Here is a 24495-nt window from a genome sequence, read left to right on the forward strand (position 1 = left end):
TCGGACCCGCAGCAGGGCTTCACTGGGCAAACCAATGGTCCAGGAGTTGCAGCAGTCGTCTTCCTTCAGCTCGTCTTCGGTTCTCTCGTTCCAGTGGTCGACTCTGCCTTCCAAGTCCCAGAAACCTGCTTTTAAACAATTTTCTCCCATTCATTCCAGCCTAGCTGTCACTCACCCAGTAGGGTGGCTGTCCTTGCCGGACCGTCACCTAGCCAATCACACCAGAGAGCATTCATGTCTCCTAGGAGACTAAGCACAGGGAGTTTCGGGCACCTCCCTCACATCCAGTCCAACCCAGACACTCAGGTGCCAGAGGAGGGCTTCAACACTGAAGCCCGCCAAAGGCCAACGAGCAAAGGGACCAAACCTGGTTTGGCACGCAGAGACAAACACTAGAAGGACCTTTCCTAAAGGAAACAGCAAAAAAAGATGACCGGAGTCTGTTTTTACAGAGGGGTCTTGGGCGCCATATTGAAAAACATGGCTGACCCGATTTTTAGCTACCAGTGTTCATGGTCGGGAAAAATCATTGTAGTTCATTCTAAATCTACTGCCACCAGCAATTTCAAGAGGAAAGGGTAACATTTGACTGTTAGACGAGTGTTTAGACATAGGGGATGCTCGGCAACGCCTCCAGCACTCTATAGGAAGATAGTTTGTGCTGGGTCTATACATTTAAAAAGACTAGCAAAGTCAATTTAACTTTACGTGCTCTGGGAGACAGTAGTCAGTCCCAGAGAAGGTATTTAAACCTTGGGAAGTCTGAAAGACATCCCTGTGCCACTGCACTGAAGGTGCTGTGTGACACACAAGAAAAAGATGATGCCTATGGAGTTGTATAAAACTCCATATCCAAAGAACACAAAAGTAAAACACACATCCAAATACAGGAAAGAGTGGGAAAAAAGGCTCACACTCTTTCCAGGTAAACATTTTAAATCCTAGAAATCCAGCAGAGTGGCTGGGGGTCTCAAAATGTAAGGGAAATTAGCACATTTATGAGAATTCTCCCTAACAAATGGACTGAGCATTTGTCTTGTAAAGCTCTAGGCCTTAAACGATTCATGATCAGGTCTTGCTGATCCAGTGTGAAATTGATGAGGGAAGCTTTCTGGGCATACCAATGTGTCCCCAGTCCTTGTCCTGCCTTCAGTTTCTCACTAGCCAGACCCATCAGGAGTACCATTCTCTTTCTGAGCCCTAGCACATAGTCTACTACATTGGTAGTGATCCCATCCCTCCTTGACTATTGCTAAGGTTCCCCTTACAGGGTGACCAAACAGAAGCTCGAAGGGGCTGAAGCCAACACCTTCCTGAGGTACCACTCTGTAGGCAAACAGTAAGAATGGTGATAGAAGATCCCATTTTCTTCTCATGCTTTTTAAAGTTTGTTTAAACCTTTCCACTAGACCATTGGTGTTGGGTGGTATGCGGATGAAAACTTATAAGTGACACCACATTCCTTCTACATGGCCTGCATGTACTTTGACATAACGTTGCTGCTCCTATCAGACACAACTTCTTTTGGGAAGCCAACCCTAGTAAATATGCCAAGTAAAGCTTTTGCAACTGACTTGGCAGTCACAATCCTCAATGGGATGGCCTCAGGATATCTGGTTGCATGGTCAAACAGCTCCAGGATAAACCTATTGCCTGAGGATGTTTGAGATTCAAGGGGGCCAACAATGTTGATCCTTACCCTCTCAAATGGTACCTCCACCGCAGGGAGTGGTATCAGTGGATCTTAGATTATTGTGCCACTCTTTCCAGATAACTGGCAAGTGGCACAACTCCTGCAGTGACTTTCTACTTGCACCCCCATGTTGGGCCAGTAGAAATGCATGGATAACCTTTGCTTGGTTCTCTTGATGCCAAGGTGACCAGTAAGGTGCATTTCATGTGCCAGCTGCAGGAGGAAGTATCTTACAGCAAGGGCAACCACCAACCTCCTATGATTGCCTTCTGTAGACTCTGTGGGCTCACTATACAGGATCCCACCTTCCCAGTAAATCCTATGCTTCCCAGGAGGTTCACCCTCCATCTGGGAGCAGGCCTGTCTCCTTAGGTTTCCGGAGATGGGCACTCATGTTGGCCCTTACTGAATTCATCTCTTTCAGGACCACCTTCTACTAACAAGTCTTTTAGTTCAGGATGGTCATTGGGATGAAATACTTCAGGTAACACTTCTACCCTGTCAGGTCCAGGTATGTGACAAACTACCTCTACCTCAGTGGTAGGTGAGTTAGGGGGAATATTCTCTTTCCCTCTTTTGTATTTCTTGACTCCTTTAGCCTTGGGTTTCCCCTTTGGCTTGGGCAAAGCAGTGGTATTGGCCAGTGCCGCCCTAGTTTGGCACATTCTGCAGGGTCTTTGTACTGTATCTCCCACACGCCCTAAAGCTCTGATATAATTTCCTAGCTAGACCTTCCCTGGGACATCTCTCTGAATGCTCAATGGAATCCTGACTGCTGTACCATTAATAGTAATATTTACAGGCATAACTGGGAACTTGAGAGGTGGACCAATAGCTATCAGCACACTGTCCTTAAAGTAGTGCTTGGTATTGTCTGGAATCCTAGCATAAGCCTCTGAGACTTTAGGCTCCAAGGAACCCATGGAAACTGAAAGTACCTCAGAATATATCCCACTGAGGAAGGAGTCTGAGGAGAAGGATGCCCCTGTAATCTCTTCTTCCTCATAGAAGGAGAAGGCCAGATTAACAGAGTGTACGTCCAAGGTTTATACCTTACATCTGGGGTAGCCCTTCACATGGTCACTCGCCCCACAAGCCACACAGGATCCACTAGGTCCTGGGACATATTGAGGCTTACTGTAACCAGAGTTCTGTATTGTAGGATAACATCCACTACCCTGTGAGTTCTCTTGTGACTTACCCTTAAATATATTTTTGTGGCTCTTTTGGGAGGAAGTTTTATCAGATCCCCCACCCTCCTTATCTTTGGGCTTTTTCCCCTCCCCCTGCTTACCAGGATGAGTCTTGTACTTATGAGACACTCTATGTGACACCCACATGGCCAGTTACTTAGGATCTAACTCCTTTGAATCTGCCAAATGCTGATTTAGCCCAAGGTACAACATTGGAAATGAGTACACATCTTTCTCAATGTTTCTGATCTAGAAGCATTTATGGTTAACACTGTACTTGTTTCCATGATGTACAGTTATCACTACAACACTTCACTATGTGTCCTGAGTAGGGGTAATCTGAAATGCCTTTACTAGTATGCAACACTGGATACCTTCAGTCCTATCCCACCCCTGTACACCAATTTGTTAAGATGGATTTCTGAACTCTGACCTGGTTGGCAGAGGTTCAGGAGGACAGCCTAGTTTCTTGGAACAGGGTAACCTTCTGGACAAGCCAGACCAATCAATATGGCTATGGCGGCGGTCAAGAGTAGGTCTCAGGAGGGGTGAGGGTGACTAAAAGACCTCAATGAGCACACAGAGTAAAGGACACTTACAAAACCCTCCCAGACAGGTGTAATAAAAATACAAATACATTTATTCCAAGGCCTTTGCAATTCAACACACAGTAGAAAAAAATCACAGTAATACTATCAAACAACACAATCCTATCTATACATATATATACAATACCAATGGGATCTAAAGGGTGAATGCACCACTGGGTCCACAACCTAAACAGGGAAGGAAACAGGCAATACAAATGGTCTTTAGGCCCTTCTGCATCAAACACAAGTCTAACTGAAATGCAGTCCAGTGCCTAAGATGAGGGGAGCCTAATGCTCAAATGTATTTGCAAGCTTTACGCATGCGGTAGTGCAAATCGGCAAAGTAGGGTCTTTTTTAGGGGTTGTAGGAGTTCAGGAAGGTAGGTGAGGCGATGCAGAATAGGTTCCCACTATTCGAGGAGGACCTCCACTTGAGGGCAGAGTCGATTCCGCAAGTTGGGAATAGTTTGCTTGTTCGCACTAGCAGTGGAAAGGGGAGGGGCCCCCAGAGGCTACTTGTGCATAAAAATGGATGGATGCGCTAGGGGCCACCGGCAAGGGTTATTATTACTCACCAGTGCCCAGCGCACTCCGGAACAAACTTCGGCTGCCGAGTACACTTCGGTCGCAGATTCGACTGTGGCAGGTTCGCAGCTATGCAATTTTCAGCGACGAAGATAGATCGTTGATTCCCCTACGGGACAGTGGAGATTTCTCAGCTCCAGCTGGATGCATCAGGCGAGTTCCACTGCAGCAGGCTTTAGGGCACAGAAGACCACAGCCACAATGAACTTGCAAAGTTCGTCACCATGGCTGGGCAACACAGCAACCGTGTATACTCCGGTTCGGGCGCACTCACTTTACTCCAGACCTGGGAACGCCGAATGTACAAAATTCGGTGTGAGAGTGCCGTGAACACAGAGCTTTCGATCTGCCAAATTATAAGCAGCTCCTTGAAATGGCAGAAGTCTCAGGGCAAAATGTCTACCCAAGCTGGTCAGTCCACTGGATATCCCAGGAACACTCCCGAAAAGGCTTACTTGCAGGTTAAGATGGAGGTTCAGAGAATAGTTGATCCCACTGTTCCAATGGGTCAAAGCGCCTTCGCAGACCTTTTAGGATGATCAGATGCAGAGGGGTACAGCGGGACGACAGCTGGCTCAGGGTGCCAAACCTTCCAGCGTGTCACCAGCGGTTCCTTGACTCAGCTTCTTAGTTTCAGGATACTTGGATCTGATCCTTCATTCAGTGAGAACTCCAGAGATCGACATGGTATGGGTGTTTGGGGCCTTCTCTTATCCAGAATCTCCTTTGTGCCAAAGCGAAGAGGACCCAATGGAGATCTGCTCACATACAAGCACACCATACGTGGGCAAATCATGGACCACGGTGGTCCCCGGCATTCACAGCACTCCTGACTCTCTGGCACCCAGGATGTGTATTGTAACCAGACTTTCCAGCCTACTTCCTCGGGGCGCGCACAGAAGGCATGCAGAAACCCGCAAAACCTTGGTGCTTCGTGGGAAAATGCATGACCAAATAAGGACTGACCAGGTCGGCTCGACCTGGGGAAGGTGAAGGGGCAAGATGGCCAAAGGACAGGACAAAGAACCTTGTGGTGTGGCCATTTTGGAGCCAGGCCCCCTAACCGTGGCAAACGCGGTACTTGCGGTTTACCTGGCAAGAAAGGGTTAAAAATATGCAAAATTATAAGTTGCCACCAGCCCTGTCCAAAGCACATCTGCACTTCTCCTAAAAAATCCTTCGAGAGTTACTAGGGCCTTAAGAAATGAAAGGAAGACCCAAGTGCACTATACCGGAAGGTACATTGTGCACTTGCAACATGTTACAGAAAAGTTGCAACATTGACAAGGACTAAGGGAAACAAAGTCTCCCAGTACTGACTGTCTTAAGGGCATGTCAGTTTCCGCATAACAAGTGACCGAAAAAGCCCAGATGAATGCAGCAAAAAGGTGGGGGGTTCACAACTGGAGGGAAAATTACACATGAAAAGGAAATCTTTCCTAACACTGTATACATTTGTTTACCCAATGATTATGCAAATAGAAACAGCAACTGTGCAGGACACACTGTAATGTTGTGTCAAACACAGTACTTAGAATGTACTGATGTTATAAAAAAGTACATGAATATGTGAGATTATATGCAATGAAACATTGTAAATTATCCTGCCTAACATATTATGCTGTGTTTTTTTTCAAAGTGAAAGAAGCAAAGATTTCTCCTTCATGACCATGTACAACAAACTCAACTTGTACCCCCAATCAGTACTATTTGTACTTCAATTGTATTATGTCACCATGTTCCAAATACTGTATTCTTCCCCTACACTATCTATAATTACTATACACATATTATTAGAATGGCTGGATCCAGTGGCCAGATTCTATTTCTATACACATATTATCATAATGGTGGTGGCCAGTGGCCAGAATCTGGAATCAGAATCAGAATCTGGCCACTGGCCACAACCACCACACAACAATTCACCCTGAACTTCCCAATTCAAATGACATCTGCAGACATTGAAATTGACCTCCAACCCTACTTTTCACATATGAAAACATCCTAATTTCATCGATATTCCACTCCCCTACCCTGACCAATCCTCTTTCATTCACCAACGAACCCGTAATGTGTTTCTCAAGCTGTCTGCCCAAGACTCTGTCCGCTGACTACTGTGGTGTCCGCTGACTGTCACACCACCCATGCGCTCTTTTTCCACCTATACAAAGAGCCCATATTATCTTTTTCCACACTCCACCCTTCCCAGCCCCTCTTTCCAACACCAAATGACCCGAAATTTGATTTCCAGACTTTTTCCCCACCGATCTGTCCGCGATCAGTGCAGTTGTCTGCGGATCCAACATGGTGTCCGTTTAGGAAAATATGACGCCCCTGAGGTTTTTTATTGACCAATTGGCGGGCTTGCCTGATGTCCGCAGCCCCCACGCCGCCCTCTGGGCCAATTGGAGGCATGTCCACAGACCAAACAGGGAAGAGAGTCCGCAGGACCGAACCCAGATATCACACATTTATTTTTACCTACTTTTGGGCCATTTTAAAAACAAAACTACTGGACGGATTTACACCAAATTTACAAAAGAACACCTTTGGGTCCAAGCTGCTACTCCTGCACAAATTTGGTGAAAATCCGTCCAGCGGTTTGGGCAGTAGACGTGAGAAAAATGTGTTTTCCATTGCGTCCATGGAAAAAACAGATATCTCTGGACCCCCTTTAGCTATGCTCCCCCTTGACGAAACCTCCCCAAACTTTGCAGAATCAATCTGACGGACCATATACTTTTTATGCAAGGTTTAGTGAGGATTCGTTTAGGGTGGGCGAAGTTATAAGCCATCCAAAAAGTGTTCTTCCTATGGGTTGAGCAACTTCACCATAACTACAGGGCCGCTACTACAGGCTCTTATATATATATAATCTTTATTTGTGATATCCAATCTAAACATGACATCAAAGTGGCTTTTGACCATGGTATTTCTTGCAAGGGCAGTGGGTGAGGCAGATTCCTGAGTCAAGGAAAGATTAAATGAAGCAAAGTTTGGAGAGAGTAGGAACATATATTTGGGAAAGATAGCCCGGTAGATAAAGGATGGAAGTTGTCCATGACCTCTACTTCTAAGGATGAGAGCCAAATGCTTGTGTTGTGAATTGCTCAACCCATCTCTTCTTCCACCTCAAATTAGCAGAGGACTGAAAAAGAAACTTATTTGCACCAAATCAGAGAAACTGCTCAAAAGATTTCAGAAGAGTTAAAACTCATTCAACAAGCTAGTGATCAGAGAGAAGAACAAATAAGACAAGTCATGCTCTGGATCATAATCAGGTGTTACTACGAAAGCAATACACTCTTTGTGTCAGTACAAGACATACTGAAAGTGTGCAGAGAAGACAAACAATGCATAGAAAGAGAACTTTTGAATTTTAATGACATTCACACTCAGTGTACTCTGACAAAAAAAACCTTCTTCCCTAGTAGGAGAGCTTTCCGATGGGGCCAGGTACAGTGTGTCTACAGTACAATAAACCCACTGGGGGTGGTGCACTGAGGGTGGATCACATGGGAGAGGAATCCCTCCATGGGGTTGGGGATGATCATCACCAGCGAACGCAGTATCTCCCCACTACACCATGTCCAACTCCTTTTCCAAATCCTCCTGCCCCTCCATCGATAGGGCTAATATGTATTGCTGTTAAGGTAACCAGACTAATCTACATGACAACAATAAGTAAACAACTAGTCCAAAATACTATGCACACAGCTTTAAGGTATACTGCGATGAAGAAGATGGCCAGGCGTACAAGGATTACTCGCATGAAGCCGCGCAAGCAGTCTAGTTTTCCAAGCCCAGGGATTGGCTCCAAAAAATGTATCAACCTGATGCATGAGTTAAAAAGGAAGTGTGATGAATCTAGTAATGTCGTCAGTTCCTCCCTGGGTAAACTTTCTCCTCATATGGCCAGGGAAAGGCAGCCGCTGCCTGATCCTGACCCTGGGAATGGCTGCCTAAGGGAGGATCACATGGAGGGAGACAGCCCTGATGGCAGGTAAGGGGACTCACTAGCAGCAACATTGTATTCCCCTTTCCACTCAAGGTATGACATCAACCTCTGTGCTTCCCAATTCTGTATGGCCTATTGTAAAGTAGAACCAGACCATCCTATCAGCGCAGACAATAAGACCTTTTCCTATACCTTTAGTAAAGGGACTGGGACGAGGAAGAGCACAAGAGCAATGTGGAGCACTGAAACCAAAGAACCAGAGATGCACTCTAGTTGTCGGATGGAACCGATAGGTTTTGAGAAATTTAAAAACCCTGCACCATGAGCAAGTGGGAGATCCACCATTCCCGACGCGGGTCGGGAAGCGAAGGAAAAGCCAGCCACAGTGGGAGAAGTAGAGCTCGAATTGCCATTGTCACGAGAGGCTCGCAGAATAAAGGTACACTGCATGGAGGCCAACACCAGGAGAAGCTGTGGAGATGAGGTCGAGGCGTAGCGCGTTACCAGAGAGCAGACGGGTCGCTAGTAGAAGGAGGAAGCACCCCACTGGGTGAACCACAGACCGCAGGGAATACTGAAGCAGCCACGAAAGACCTGTGAGCCCAAAGAGGGGAAGTGGTACACCGGGGCACTTTATGGCATATACCACGCAATGAATGAGACTAGACAATATTAGGCCTCATTCCAGCCTTGCCGGTATCCTGGCAGTAGGTCCGTCAGGATAATAGAAAATGCTATTTACGCTTCCAGCACTAGGTCTGGTGGCTTTACCGCCGGATTTGAGTGCCAGAGTGACGATGTAAATCCCCATTCATGGAGTTCCATAGGACTCCATATGGGATTTGCCATCATTACCGGCACCGGCAATACCAGTAATCATAGTGTTTTTTGCCGATAAGGCACCTGCCTTATCCCCAAGGTTTTGCTGGAGGAAACTCAGGTGCCCCACCAGCAGACCTGTAGTTGGCCGGTCCAGTAAAATGCTGGTATACATTAATAGCAGCACTTTATGGCATATTTCCTTGTGGTCAAACCTGAAATGCCAATATTGCCAGCATATTTATCTAAACTGGAGGAATTGCCAAAAAATATGGCTTTACTTCACCAAAAAGGCATTTTTCAAAAAAGATTTTGCCTGGAGAAACATCGATCCGTTCATCAAATGTACACTGCTTCTGGAAAAAAGCATCCCCCTAAAGCAAGGCTACAGCAAACACCATTAACATTTGAATAAATTAACAGGCCATTATTGGCTTGGAGTAAATTTAGAGCCTTATTCTGAATTTAGTCTGTAAGAACAACGTGCAATTGCTTTTCACATGATTTGCGAGCGGGGTGCGTGATTTCGGATGATACGCGAGCCATTTTTCACGCAATTTAGCAGGCGCGAGTGTACGCAAGGGTGTTCTTATATGATTTCGCTGGCGCGAGTGAGGTGCGTGATTTCGGGTGGTACGCAAGCCAGTTTTCACATGAGTTGGATGGCACGGGTGCATGAAAGGGCGTTTTCACGCGATTTTGGTGGCGTGAGCAGGGTGCAAGATTTCAGGGGGTACGCGAGCCAGTTTTCCCACAATTTGGCTGGCACGGGTGTATGCGAGGTCGTTTTCACAGGATTTCAATGGTGTGAGCATGCAAGGGCCTATTCACGCAATTTGGCTGTGGGGTGAACCCCCCATCACCCGTGACCATGCACCGCAGGCAGCCCGTCACCCCTGTCCATACCCCGCAAGCAGCCCACACCACAGGGGACCCCCAACACACATGGCCATGCCCCGCAAGCAGCTCATCACCCCTGTCCATACCCCTCAGGTAGCCCACAGAACAGGGGACCCCCAACACCCATGACCATGCCCGGCAGGCAGCCCATCACCCGTGACCATGCCCCGCAGGCAGCCCACACCACAGGGGACCCCCAACACCCGTGTCCATACCCCGCAGGCAGCCCATTACCCGTGACCATACCCCGCAGGCAGCCCATTACCCGTGACCATGCCCCACAGGCAGCCCATACCACACGGGACCCCTGACATCTGTGACCATGCCCCGCAAGCAACCTGTCACCCCTGTCCATACCGCGCAGGCAGCCCACACCACAGGGGACCCCCAACACCCATGACCATGCCCACAGGCAGCCCGTCACCCCTGTCCATACCCCACAGGCAGCCCATCACCTGTGACCATGCCCCACAGACAGACCACACCACAGGGGGCACCTGACACCCGTGACCATTCCCCGCAGGCAGCCCATCACCTGTGACCATGCCCTGCAGGCAGCCCACACCACAGGGGACCCCCAACACCCGTGTCCATAACCAGCAGGCAGCCTATCACCCATGACCATGCCCCACAGGCAGCCCACACCACAGGGGAACCCCAACACCCGTGTCCATGCCCCACAGGCAGCCCATCACCCATGACCATGCCCTGCAGGCAACCCACACCCCAGAGGACCCCCTACACCCGTGACCATGACCCGCAGGCAGCCCACATTGCACCATACCCCGCAGGCAGGCCCCGACTCATGTCCCCCCACCAGTGACGGCAACCTGCAGGTAGGCCCCGACTCATGTCCCCCGAACCCCACCAGTGACGGCAACCTGCAGCCAGGCCTTGACTCATGTCCCCCGAACCCCACCAGTGACGGCAACCTGCAGCCAGGCCCTGACTCTTGTCCCCCCACCAGTGACAGCAACCTGCAAGCAGGCCTGACTCATGTCCCCCACACCTCCAACAGTGACGGCAACCTGCAGACAGACCCCGACTCATGTCCCCCCACCAGTGACGGCAACCTGCAAGCAGGCCCTGACTCATGTCCCCCCACCAGTGACAGCAACCTGCAAGCAGGCCCCGATCATGTCCCCCCAAAAGTGATGGCAACCTGCAGGTAGGCCCCGACTCATGTCCCCCGAACCCCACCAGTGACGGTAACCTGCAGCCAGGCCTTGACTCATGTCTCCCGAACCCCACCAGTGACGGCAACCTGCAGCCAGGCCCTGACTCTTGTCCCCCCACCAGTGATAGCAACCTGCAAGCAGGCCTGACTCATGTCCCCCACACCTCCAACAGTGACGGCAACCTGCAGGCAGGCCCCGACTCATGTCCCCCCAACAGGGACGGCAACCTGCAAGCAGGCCCTGACTCATGTCCCCCCACCAGTGACAGCAACCTGCAAGCAGGCCCCGATCATGTGCCCCCACCAGTGACGGCAACCTGCAAGCAGGCCCGACTCATGTCCACCACCAAACACATTGTCACAACATACAATCATGTAGCAAATGTCCACCCAAATGCCACCCCAGGCTCCCCCCCATTGCAACTCCACACCCATCCATTGTCCCCACTTCCCAGTACTGGCCCCATGACATGAGATTCACAAAAGCACACATGCATGCACCCAAAGACATAACCAACATAGATACACAGCAGTGATACATGACTTAGCCAATGACGATTGACACATGCACCAAACAATTGAGAGCAGACAACACTCAGATTGGACTGTATGAAAATGTATTAAATAAAGTAAAATACACCAAATGAAAATCTAAAATGAGAATGAAAATTAAATGAACGTAAATCGAAAGGAAATGCAAATCCCAAAGGAACATGAAAATCCAAAAAAGGGAAAATCCAGAAACTGGTCCTTGTCCAAAGTAATGTTTGCAGTTCCAGACGTAAAACAAAAAAAAAACATTAATCCATGGGGAAAAAAGCAAAAAAATCCACCAAACTCTAACTATATACAAGAAAGGATGAAGGGTCCATGATCCCAAAAGTCAGATGAATCCTCCAAAAACACCCTATAGAAAAACAACTATATACAAAAAGTGGAGCAATGTCTGTGTCCTCCAAATAATAAAAGAAACAAAGGAAACCTAACACTAAAGAACTATATACAATGGCGGCGGGCTAGTCCTATGTCTCACCGTTGTTACCAAGACTTTTGCCAGGGCATCATCGAAATCTGTGTCTTTACCCCAGAGGCTGGACACAGCTCTCTCCTGGAGGGCTCGCAGGGGCGCCACCATGCTCCTCTCCAAGTCCCTGCGAGTCTCCTCTAGGAACTCCGCTCGCCTCTCTGCCCACCGCATGGAGTTCTCCGCCCCGACCATGGTGAGTCGTGCCCTCATTGCCCTCCGCCGCTCTGCACCTATTTGCTGGCCCTTCTGCTGCCACACGGAACACACACTTTGTCCTGGGTCCTCCTGCCCGTTGCCCAATGCCTGCCCCTGTGATGTAGTTGACCCCAAGACCTGACGCCTCCTACGTTGAACCTGCTGCTGCCTTGATGCCATGTGCCTGTGCCACCACGACTGCCTCCGGGACGATGGCAACCCCCGGGGCCGTCGTGCCTGTGCCTGGCTCGAAGGTGCCTGCACAACCTCCATTGCCAGATGTCCTGTTGCTGGGGTGACCACCTCTACTGAACCTCCGACACTCGACTGTGGCAGGGATGTGATCTCCACCAGACTGGCTGTGGTGGCTGAGGCAGGTCCACAGGGGGCCCTGGTGGTGTGTGGGCCGGAAGACGGCATGGAGTATGACTGGCACATAGTGGATGAAGAGGAGGAGGAGGTCGCAGCAAGGCCCTGCACATGTAGGAGAACCGTGACAATGAGCCATCCTAGCCAGTCCAGGATGGTACATACCTGTTCATGATGACATGCGTGGTCCCACCAGGAAGCACGCGCATCATCACGACAGACGCCTATGCGCATCACGACACCGACTAGGATGGACTCAACTCTGTTGCTGATTGCCTGGTCCACAGGTAGAGGAAGGTCAGTTCACGTGGACACCTCCTCTACCTGCGGAACGGTCTGGACAGAGGCATGCCGCTGGGTTCTGGCGACAGCACCAAGCAGCCAATGACTCAAGTCAGGCCTGCCGTCCTCATGCCATTGCCTACTTCCATTGGCCAGTCCACCAGCGCCCCTGCCCCTACTGGCCAGAGCGGCAGTAGCCACTCAGGGTCCGCACAACCGGCCTTAAGGAGGAAGCGTGTTTCTGCGCAAGAGGCTGGGACCACAGACACAGCTCAGGCCTCCAGCACATCAAGGAAGAAGAGTTTCAATCAAGTGGAACTGGACACACTTGTGGGCTAGGTGTCGGGACACAAACCTAAAATGCTAGTGGGGCCAGGGTGCCAAACTACGCCTGCCCAGCGTAAGGCCCACTGGCAGTGCATCGCAGAAAGTGTCAGTGCCATGGGATTTGAGAGGCGCACAGCTGATGATTGCTATAAGTGTTGGCATGACCTCCAACTCCGAGCAAAAAACAAGTTGGCCTCTAATTACGCCTCAAATCTGGTGACTGGCAGTGGGCCGGCACCAGTGGACAATGAACTCACTACTCATGAGGCGATAGCTTCAGGGTTCATCGATGATTTTCAAATCCCAGGAGAGGGAGGGATGCTGGATTATGATGCAACGTCCAGTGAGTGTTGATGCGTGTGTGTCCAGCCCATGTGTACTTTGCTTGGGTGATGTGTTGTGATGGACTGCCAGTTCAGGCTATGTATCCATGACTGCCATGTGTGACCTGTGCGATGCTTGACTGATACATGCTTGTGGTGATGCAGTCTGCATAATGCCATGTGCTGCACACAGAGCCAATCCTCCTCAGCACACCTGCACCCTCCTTACATGCCAGACACTTGGCAGCCTGTCTTGTCCATATCCTTGCTACCAGACATGTTTGCTGATTGCCTGTGTTGATCCTCCACTCAACACTCGGCCTATGTCGTCACATGACTGACGTCTCTGTGAGGTCACCCTGCAACTGGTCCCCTCAGGGGCATGCTTCCTTGCCTCTCTATCCCTAAGCAGCTCACTGTCTCCATGGTACTGGTGGATTCAAGAAATGGCCTGTACCAGATTCCTGTGTATATGTTGACTTCCCTCTGCAACTCTGCGAGACCTGTACTGTGTGGTACATCCTTTGTCCTTGATGCAGGGTGTCTCACTTGCACTGTGTAGATGGTGCAGGCTCACAGTGGACATGTGTCTTCATTCGTGGGCCATGTGCATTCCCAGCAAAACCCTATGGGTCTGTGTCAAGCTACTCATTCTACTCCATCTCCGGTATTTCATTCGTCTCATGGTATTTGGTCATCCCTTTCATGCTCACTCAGGGTCAGTGCCTCATGACACCCATTTTTTGGGGGGCCTAGTCCGTCTTGAGTGTAGATTCCTTCTGGGACAGCCTCCCTGCCTCTACGCTACTGGTTTTGTAGCTTCTCCTTGTCTTGGTGAACTTCTGATGATGACTCATGTGTTGTGCATTCTGTCCTCCTCTCATCTGCTGTAGTCTCAGATGCCTGAGGTGATGCAATAGACACCTGCCCACACTGTCTGCTACAACACAGTACTCTGATCCACCATTCTGAGACATGCACTGCCTCCCAGCCATTCCCGGAAGATGGGTGGGCTACTGTATCCCGACAATCCACTGCCCACACCTTGCACATGATGACTGCAATTGCCCTTACACTGCCATCATCACACAACATTGACATGACTGTGTTTGTATTTCAATTGACATTCAGACCGTACACAAGTACTGCACTGCACCCATGCACTTCTGAGCCCTGTTTCAGTCTTCTACATGCCTATTCACTTGTGTGATGTCAAGGTGACCTAGAATTTGAGTATCCATGTGCCTTCCTTCACTGTATTGCAACATGCTGGCATTGTTGCATGCTGTGACACTTGTGTGCTTTTTGTTATACTGATTCTGATTGACATGTAATGTATGGTGACATACTTCCTACATGGGACATGGACAGTGCTATTTGACTTCCATTTGGGGCTGGTTGACAGTTTTGCCATGCCTATGCTACGTGCCATATGATTTTTGTGTAAGGTTTATGCAATGCAGGAGCTTGTGTGTGATGCAGGTGCTATGCAACATGCAGGACATGTGTAGGCTTTACATTAGACACGCATCCATGTCTGCTTTCAGGGTCCCCTTCCATTTAATTTCCACTGCATGCATGCAAGAGTTTGTGTCATGTGTGACATGGCTGCTTCATGTGTTGGCTGTCAATATTGTGATGTCTATGTGTGTGGTATGTGTTGGTGACATGTGTGCTCATGTGTTTTTTGTTTTGTTACAGGTGATGAGGCACTGGAAGCAGAGGAGGAGGAGGAGATGGCAGAGGGGGTGGAGGGTTCAGGGCACCAACTAGGCACCAGTGGAGGGTGTGGTGTGGTAGGCCATGAGCATCCATTGGTGCTCCAGACCATCCTGTCCCGGACTGGCTCTGGGTACTCATATAAGGATTTCTTTGACTTTGATGCTGAATCGGATATTCATCAATCCATGCCGTCGCAGGTGAGTGATTCTGCAGTGGATGCTGTTCTGTCTGACACACCTGTAGTGGGGGTAGAAGCCTCTAGGAGCCAGTCAGTGTTGGAATGTCCACCTGTGGTAGTTATGGGTGCAGGGTCATGCTCCAAACCAGTTGCTCCTGTTCCTGCGACAGCAGATCAATGGAGGAATGCAGTCCTGCAGCCACAGGCAGCACCAGCGCAGCAAGGACCAGGGCTCCTTGGGCCAAACAGGTGTGCTGTCCGGCAACACAGTGGCATGCGCCACTGGGGAACACTGTGTGGGAGAATTCCATGAATGCCATTTCACAGCAACAGGGGGCAGCTATTGAGATGACAGCTCAGGGCATGGAACATGTGGCTGATTCCATTCTCCCCCCTGGTAGGCTGGTGGAGCTCCAGCAGCAGGCAATGCGGTCCACGTGCCACTCACACAGCTGGACACGTTGGCCGCCAACATGGACCGATGGGCTGAACTGGAGTCTCTGCGCACAGCAATTACTGCTGAGGCAGAGGCCCACAGGGAAGCCCTGAGGGAAGAGAACATCTGCCTCAGAAATACTCTGGCTCTGACCTCTGAGGAGGTCTGTCTGTCATGTGAGGCCTTGCAGGCAGAACTCTGTGCTACACGCGAGACCTTCTAGGAGGTACGCCGTGCTACACGTGAGGTGCTGCATGGGGACCTCTGTGCCATATCCCTGCAGGAACAGGCTTACCAGACCCGCATGCTTGCTGCCATGGAGGGGCATGCTGGGGCTATGCATGGACATGCACCCTTACCATGCACACCTCCTGATGTTCAACCAGAGGGTGACAACAGGGATGACTGATCTCTCACTTTGGCCTAGCCGTGCAGACCACGAGCCCATGGAGGATTTTTTTGAGTCTCAACATCAACACATATGGGTGGTGAGGCGCACCCTGCACCTCCCCCATCCTGGGTGCCTCCCCCCTGGTTCACAATGGCCATTTTTATATTTTGTTTGTCTATTGTGCATTCATGTAGCAGTGTGTTGCTTTGTGGCATCTGAAGGCATCCACTGTGTGTTCCAGCTGGGCCCATACAGGCTTTTCTCTTGTTAGTGTTTGTGGCTTGAGGTCCAGACACATATGCCACTCCTGCTTCCCCTTTCCATGGGCTCACAAGGATGGCACCGTGTGACAGTAACTTACACAGAGGCATTGGTCTTCCGTCATATCTGTGGCCAGTCTGAATTCCGACATGTGTATGCACCCCTAGTGGGGATTCATGATGGTTTCTCCAGTGCATGATTGGCCTGCATTTTGGTGAATATATTGTTAACTGTGCATGTTTTCATGTTGCTTAATCATGTATTGCTTTGCCTGTCTACATTGTTGATGCACTTCATGCTGTATGCGGTAGCCTGGCCCCTTTAGCTGTCAGCACCACACTCAAGAAGCAAGGGGGCCGTGTGGTGGCCTTGACACATTGAGATACTTGTGCTATTGTCATTGGTCACTGTCTGACATTGTCACTGTTCAGTCCTGTGTTCATGATATGTTATGCTGGTAAATAGATAGTCCTGTGTTGGGTTTGCTTTTTGATGTGTCAGGGGATCTGCGAGAATTTTCCATTGCAGATGAGTACACAATGGAGTAGTTGACATGGCAAATGTACGCAACACTGAAGGTTCGTACATTTCACATGCAAACATGCATTGAATACCACTGCAAACCTACACCCACAACACACAGAAAACACACCCCACGCCCACCCCAACACCACCCTAACATTCCCCACGCACACACTACTTACCTTCAGACACATGCTGTGTCCCTGCTGCGCAAGTACACTTTCACTTTCATGATTGGGAACTGGCGCTGAAGGCTCATTTATTTTGATTATTTTTCCTACAGATGCAGGGGGTTCCAGCACGCAACCACCGTTCACTATACTGTGTGGTGTAGTGAGCTGCGTGTATTTTTTTTTGGGACATGGTTCACCACCACAGCACCCACTATTTCATTTTTGTTTTAATTACCTGAAATGCATGCCAACAAAGGTTCAGACTTTTGGTGTTCAAACCTTTGATGGCATCCATTTACATCATTTTAGTATAGGTAAGATATTTTTGATCAGTCTTTTCATCAGAGTCTTTGGCACTCATTACAAGGCAGGCGGTGGACCATGGTGCTATTAGCACCATGGTCCAATCCGGATTCCGCCATGGTGGATGGCGGAATTACCGCCCCATTCCAAGGTGAGTGGGGCGGTAATTCCCCATTCACCATTTGCCCTTCCCCATTCCCATTTCTGCCCCATAGGGCATAATGGGGATGGGGAAGGTGCTAATTACGGCACCGTAAATTACGGTGCCGTAATTAGCACCAAGGTCGTTTAGCGCCTTGGACTTTAACGCCTGCAAAAAGCAGGCGTTAAAGTGTTAATCAGGCGTTAAGGGTTTAAGGGCGCCGACGCTCTTTATGGCGCCGTTAACCCCTTAACGCCTGACTTGTAATGAGGGCCTTTGTCTGAGGGAATTGTCTCTGGCCTGTTTCCATTTGTAAGGGTGCACTTTGTGACAGTTGTGTCATGTGTTGTGGATTTATTTTGGAGTTTTCACATTGCATGCCATGGCATGGTGTGTCGGGCGGGAGACATGGGGTTGGGAGGTTTAGGTGACATACCAGGAATTGGATGTGGTGTTTTGCATGGGGGTGGTGGATTCTGTAGCTTGCATGTGTGCCTTTTTGACACATGGGATTGTGTTTGTTTAAGTAGCTAGGGATGCACACAATGCTGCAATTCCGAGGACACATTCTCAGGGTGGTAAGGTTGTGGCAGTTGATTGTCCCGTTGTCATCATCGATTGTGACCTGGAATGTGCCAGGCCTTTGTGCACTCCTCAGGGGTGGAGTTTAGTTGAAAAATGTAGCCAAAAGCTGGGTACAGGCTGCCTCACCACGTGCACTTTCCCCTCCCATGCTCAGTGGGCGTGCATGTGGTTGGGGATGTGGGGGCACCACTATGTCCACCAGTACGCCCTGCCGTGTTGTAACATTGTGCGGGACCCATTCTGCCGTAATGATCCTGCACACTACTGGAGGAGCATATAGTAGCTACCCACCAGAGCGATCAAGGGAGAGTAAACGTGACTTTAGTACTCCGAATGTGTGCTCCACTATGCCCATGGTTGCAATATGGGCTGCGTTGTATTTTACCTGGGGTGGTGTGGTGGGGTTCCGTATTGGCGTCATCATGTAGGTGCTCAGAGAGTAGGCACTGTGCCCTGGAGAGGTGATAATGGTTGTCATTAGTTGGGTTTGTGTATTTGTCTGTGTGTGACATACATGCATGTGCACAGGCATTTGTACTCACCAATGAGGCATGTGTTGCCATGCCTCCTATGAAACTGTCATGGGTGGACCCAGGATAGTTTGCATAGACAGAGGTGATGATTACCTTGGCATCGCATACAACCTGCACATTTTCTGGAATGCCAGCGCTTGTGGTTGCAATAGATGTGCTCAGTGGCCCTAGGTGGACGTAGGGCCACATGGGTGCAATCAATGGCTCCGAGCACTTTGGGGAAGTGTGCCACCCTGTAAAAGTCCTGGACCCGGCCTGCCTTCCTGAGGGTGTTCTGGGCATGTATATGTGCCTGTGGACTGAGGGTCATGCAGTCATGATTGCCAACACCTGGTGTAGGCAGCGTGACTGTGTGGGCTGTGAGACGCCCCAACTATGGCAGTTGGCAGCTGAAATGACCCAGTGGCTAAAAGATGCAGGACATTGAGCATCTTTTCCAAGGGGCTCAGTGCTTGGGAGCACAAGGTGGGTGATGTGAGGTCATCCTCCCACTCAATGACCAGGTCTAGGATGATATGAGGTGGGAACCTATACCTGCGATAGACCTGGTCATCAGGCATCCCAAAGAGGCTGGTCCTGGGTAATAAAATGCGGGGCCTGGCTATCCTCCTCCTCCTGCGCTGTCGCACGATCACTGCTGCGAGAAATGGTACATTAATCGAAGCTCTATATGCTTGTTTGTTGTTTGCATGCACTTTTATGCTGCGCTGGGGCACTTACACCTGCTTTCGCGTGGCGTACGTGTTTCTGGCTTTGCATGTCTTTTGGCGCGTGTGGGTTTGCCCTATTCAATTCCTTGAATACGTGTTGTTAGCGCGCGTGTGGACGTTGTGAGGATTTCGCTGCAGTTCTTCCCTCGTAAGGCACACATTTTTGCATGTTGTTCTCCATTCCATGTGTTCTGGCCCCTTTTTAGGTGTGTGCGCTGGGGATGTGTGCGCCTCCTCTTGGCGTCTCACGCAGGGCTTCCATGATGTCACAATGACGTCTGGAAGCCACGCGGATTCGGCGCAGGTCGAAGGTAGGCTGCACGTAATGTGTTCCATGAATAGGGAAACGGGCGCTTGCGTGCAATTCGCACACATGCGCTGCGATTTTCACGCTTGCACTACAGATTTTGGCGCACATTAATTCCATGAATTACCCAGTTAATTTGTTATATCCCCAGTTGCGCCAATCTTATCTCAATCTGCTCCACATTTAATCCATTTGATATTTTCTTCTAGAAAATTACATATGTTGCTTTATATTCAATAGTCATCAACATGTTTAAGTTGTATGTGGAATTGTCTTCAGGACAATTTATATTTATTATTTTTATAAACAATGAACGATTTGTTAGACTGCTATGTCTTTTACCATCATTGCTGACACTGTTCTGTTCAGAGATGACTGCTTTTTCACATGGTATACCTTTCTCTTTTGTTAGTGCTACAGAGTGCATTTCTTTACTGTGTTTTCATCAAACAGAAACATCCTTTCATATTGATTTCTTCCAGAGGTAAATGTAATACCTTTGAATGATACTCTTTATGTTTCTACCATGTTTAGCTTTAGCTTTGACAGCCACCTCGTGCTCATGGTTTGGTGCACTAAACAGAGATGTTGGTGTAATACTATGGTCTGCGTTCGGTTTTAGTGTATGCCAAACATAGACTACGACACAAATAAAGACGTGATGACTGGAAGTTTCAGAAAGGTTAAAGACCTTATACAAATCAAGCCTGGTTCCACCCCCAAAAGGGCTGTGCAGCCCAAATTGCTAGGTCACATCCCTTCTGCACGAGACCACAAGGAACCAGCTGGGCGTAGAGACCCAAATTACTCCTCTTTGCTGATGCCCAGTGTGGCCAAAACATGTCCCGACGATGCTTGTGAACCCATGCAGAAGGGATGTGACATAGCAGTTTGCGCTGAACTGCCCCTTTTAAGGTGGGACCAAGCCTGATTTGCATATGGTATTCCCCTTTCTGTAATGGCTTGGCAGCTGAAGAACAATGGTCTGGAGGGTTCCCCAGAGCAATTATAAGATTAATTTTAAACCTTCCAGTAATCACCTCTTTGTTTGCTTTGTCAAACATAGACTGTAAGGGACCAATGACTTCAAACAACCAAAATCTAAACTACAGCCATGTGTTCTGTGGTCACAAATGCTGTTTGGTTCCAGTGGGCATTGACTGCATTCTTCACATGGATCCACCAAAAATCAGTCCACTGCCTCTGCCATAGTCCATGGTTGTTGCACTCATGTAGCAAACACTGAAAACTGCATTCCACAGCAACTAGAACAGTGAGTTGAACATTGTCCTCTAATTAAGATTTCCCAAATAACATTTCTATAAAGATGTATATCACTCACAGCTTATAAATACTGGTGTGTGCGTGTGTGTGTATGTGTGTGTGTGTGAGCCCCCCCTAAATAGTTTACTCAGGAATGAAACAACCGTTTTCAATGGTGAATTTCTCCTAACTGTGGTTTCCAACAAAAAAAGAGCACAGACTGATTGTTGTAAGAAGAGGGTTCAATCTTTATATTTGTCTGGACTTTTGCTTTCTGTGTGTTTTCTTCTGAAATTAACTGGTCTTGGTCACATTTATGGAAAGATGTTGCAGCCCTTCAGCCAATAGCCCTGCCTCTTTCTTCTACCAGGTCACATGCTGAAGACGAGATATGGGAGTTCTTGCATTCTACTGTAGCCGAAGGAAAATCACCACAAGCGCCTTGATTATATTCAGTGTTCTTGGAGTTTGTAGTATATGCATCAACTATTACCTCACCAGTCAATGGACAACGCCATGCTTAAACTGTTTCATTTATGACAAGGCATCAATGAGTACTGCACCAAACACAGTGAATGTGAGTGCTGATGGAATTTGGACAATTGATTCTCTCGGCCGCTTGGGTAACCAAATGAGCGAGTATGCCACTTTGTTTGCTTTGGCAAAGATGAATGGACGCCAAGCTTACATTCTGCCCAGAATGTTTAATATTCTTGCTCCTCTCTTTAAGATTAACCTGCCAGTGCTGCCTGATGCAGTTGCCAAGAGCATCAAATGGAGAAACTATCCACTGCGCTTACGGATGTCTGACGAGTACAAACATATTGAAGGGCAATATGTAAAATTCACTGGCTATCCTGTGTCCTATACATACTTTTTCCATATCAAAGATGAAATCCATAATGAATTCATGTTCCACAGCGCTATTAGAGAAGATGCTTATGGGTCCCTATTGAAGTTAAAAGGCCAGCGACAAAATGCCACCTATATTGGGGTTCATATTCGAAGGGGAGACTATGCTGCGTATATGTCTAGACGTTGGAACGGAGTAATAGCAGGTAAAGGCTATGTAGAGAAAGCCATTGGCTACTTTAGGAAAAAGTACCCTGAGCCTGTCTTTGTGGTGGTCAGCAATGACATGCAGTGGTGCAAGAAGAATATTGATGCCTCCAGAGGAGATGTCTACTTCTCTGGTGATGGTATTGAGTCGTCACCAGAAAGGGACTTTGCCCTCCTGTCCCACTGTAACCACTCCATCATGACCCTCGGCACCTTTGGCATCTGGTCAAGTTATCTGGCGGGAGGGGAGACTATCTACCTCACCAACTTTTCATTGCCTGGTCCAGATGCCAAACCTTTCCCTTATGATAGTTTATATCGTCCAGACTGGATAGGGTTTCCAGCAGACCTTTCACCCATTCTCCCAACAATCCCCTCAAGTGTCTAAGATGCTTATTCAAACATTGCAACATTTCAACAACATTTTGCATTCTCGAATGAGGAGATGTTGTGATGGAAGCTTAACAGCAGAACTCACTCTGCCATCCAGCCAAGATATTTAAATATAAAATGATTATGGACCTCTGGTTTCTACTTTTGCTGATTGTTTTCCCCATAAATGCAGATGGGAACACATTTGTATTTGGTCTGTATTTAATTGTGAAAAAACACTGAAAAACTGGAAAAGCAGGTCCCTTATTTTGGTCCCTTATGGGGTAACTCATGTTTTGGCAACCAATGGTTCCGCAGCCTGGCAGCATGGAAAGTGTAAAAAAAAGAAGGGGATATCAAATTTGAAGCTATATAAAGGTAACAAGGAGCTGTGTTAGAAGGACATATGGCGGAGAGAAATGCAGCTGTTTTTTTTTTAATAAATACATTTCATTTGAACTAATGTGGAAAAATACTATTTGCAAATAACGTTTTTCATTACCAACAATAATTGTGGAATAATACAGATAACATTTCCCAAAAATAAATATGGATGAATGCAGATGTCAATGTTGACCAACAAATACCATGAAGCTGCGATCCTTAAAAATAAAGCATGACAATTGTGTTGTGTGGGGGGAACCGAAAATCTGATCGACAAGTAAGAAAACAAAAGTCATAACTTGCAAAAAGATATAAGGGTGGGCATTTAAGCAGGAAATGACCTGGGAAGATAAACAAATGGAGGTTCTGCTCCAAGTACTGTTCAACTCTGTGTTGTTACTTGATGCTATGTTGAGTGTGCTTTTCCTTGCTTTGACATGATGTGTCAGGTTTGGTATGATATGTTACGGTATGCTATTCCAAAGATGATCTGACATGTTTGACAATATTTTGAAAAACATTTTTTCAACAAACCAATATGTCGAAACAAAATTGGTGATTTTTTTTTCTTCGAATTTATTGTTTTTTATTTTATAGGGTTTATTTTTGTTTAGTTATCAAAAAAAAGCTGTTTTTTTATTAAAAAAACAGAGAGTTGGGGGGAACCCCCACAATTATTTTTTTTAAAAAAAGGCAATCGAAAAAAAAATTGCCAATTTTGGTTCGACATATTGGTATGTCGAAATAGTGACTGTCGGAAAAGTCACTATAAACCATGTTATGGTAGGTTAGTTTGTTAAACTACGTTATTATGTCATGTTATCTTAGTTGTATCATATTGTGCCATGTTGCTATATCTAAGCACTCCTAGTTTTTACAGACAAGGGAAACAAAGAAAAACTGTGGTCTCGTAGCAGACCAGACAAGGACCACCACCTCACTCTCTGCCTACATATTGGGTCCTACCACTCGAAGAACATTTCGCTAGTCGCTTCTCCTCTACCCCAGCCGAATGAGCCCATTGATCATTAAAGCATTCATGGGCACTTATCAATCTGAGGCACACACCTCCTACCTTGATGTCCTCCATAAGGTGGACAGGCACGTTGAAGCAGCTGCAAGGTAGTATGTAGAAAAATAGGCCCTCCTGTTGCGCTTCTCAAATTGCTTCTCGCTTGAGTTTGAGGGGTTCGAACGAGAAGGACCCCTCAAACTCAAGCGATTAGATCATATGGAACAGCCAACTTAAGTTTCATTGACCGAGCCGAATCAACAACATTCACAACATTGAATCCACAAAATCTACAACTTTTTGTCAACATACCTTACACTCCTCCTGAAGAACCGCCGCGACCCTGCGGCGGGGAAACACGTGTTGAGGAACTGTTGCTTGCTATACCTCCAAGTTGAGGAACTGTTTTCCGGTACACCACCAGGTTGAGTCCACCATATGAACGCTGTCTCAAGGAATCATTCCAACTAAAGAATCAACTGAATTCGCAACTCCAAATTGGAATTTCATGCTATCGACAGGAAAATACTGTTTCTTTCAACCTAAAAGACCAAGTGAATCTAACTAACTGTTCTCCCAACTCCAAATTGGAACTTCTTGCCATTTACAGGAAAACACTCTCTCTCCACCTAAAAGACTTAGTGAATCTAACTAAGGTCTTTCAACCCAAAAGACCTAGTGAATCAAACTAAGGTGATAACTCC

The 24495-nt window shown here is 47.9% G+C and overlaps 1 protein-coding gene across 3 annotated transcripts in view; it reads left to right on the plus strand.

Moving 5' to 3' along the window:
• The window catches only part of LOC138527626 (galactoside alpha-(1,2)-fucosyltransferase 2-like), a 161256-nt gene extending 138299 nt beyond the window's left edge, over positions 1-22957 (plus strand). For all 3 annotated transcript variants that reach the window (XM_069638953.1, XM_069638963.1, XM_069638972.1), the window contains one exon: positions 21335-22957. In XM_069638953.1, coding sequence (XP_069495054.1) covers positions 21356-22411 — 1056 coding nt within the window. In that variant the 5' untranslated portion in view covers positions 21335-21355 and the 3' untranslated portion in view covers positions 22412-22957. The remainder of the gene's footprint in view (positions 1-21334) is intronic.
• The last annotated feature ends 1538 nt before the right edge of the window (positions 22958-24495 follow it).

The sequence above is a fragment of the Ambystoma mexicanum genome, chromosome 1q (assembly GCF_040938575.1).
Source record: "Ambystoma mexicanum isolate Mex_15411 chromosome 1q, UKY_AmexF1_1, whole genome shotgun sequence".
Classification (NCBI taxonomy): domain Eukaryota; kingdom Metazoa; phylum Chordata; class Amphibia; order Caudata; family Ambystomatidae; genus Ambystoma; species Ambystoma mexicanum.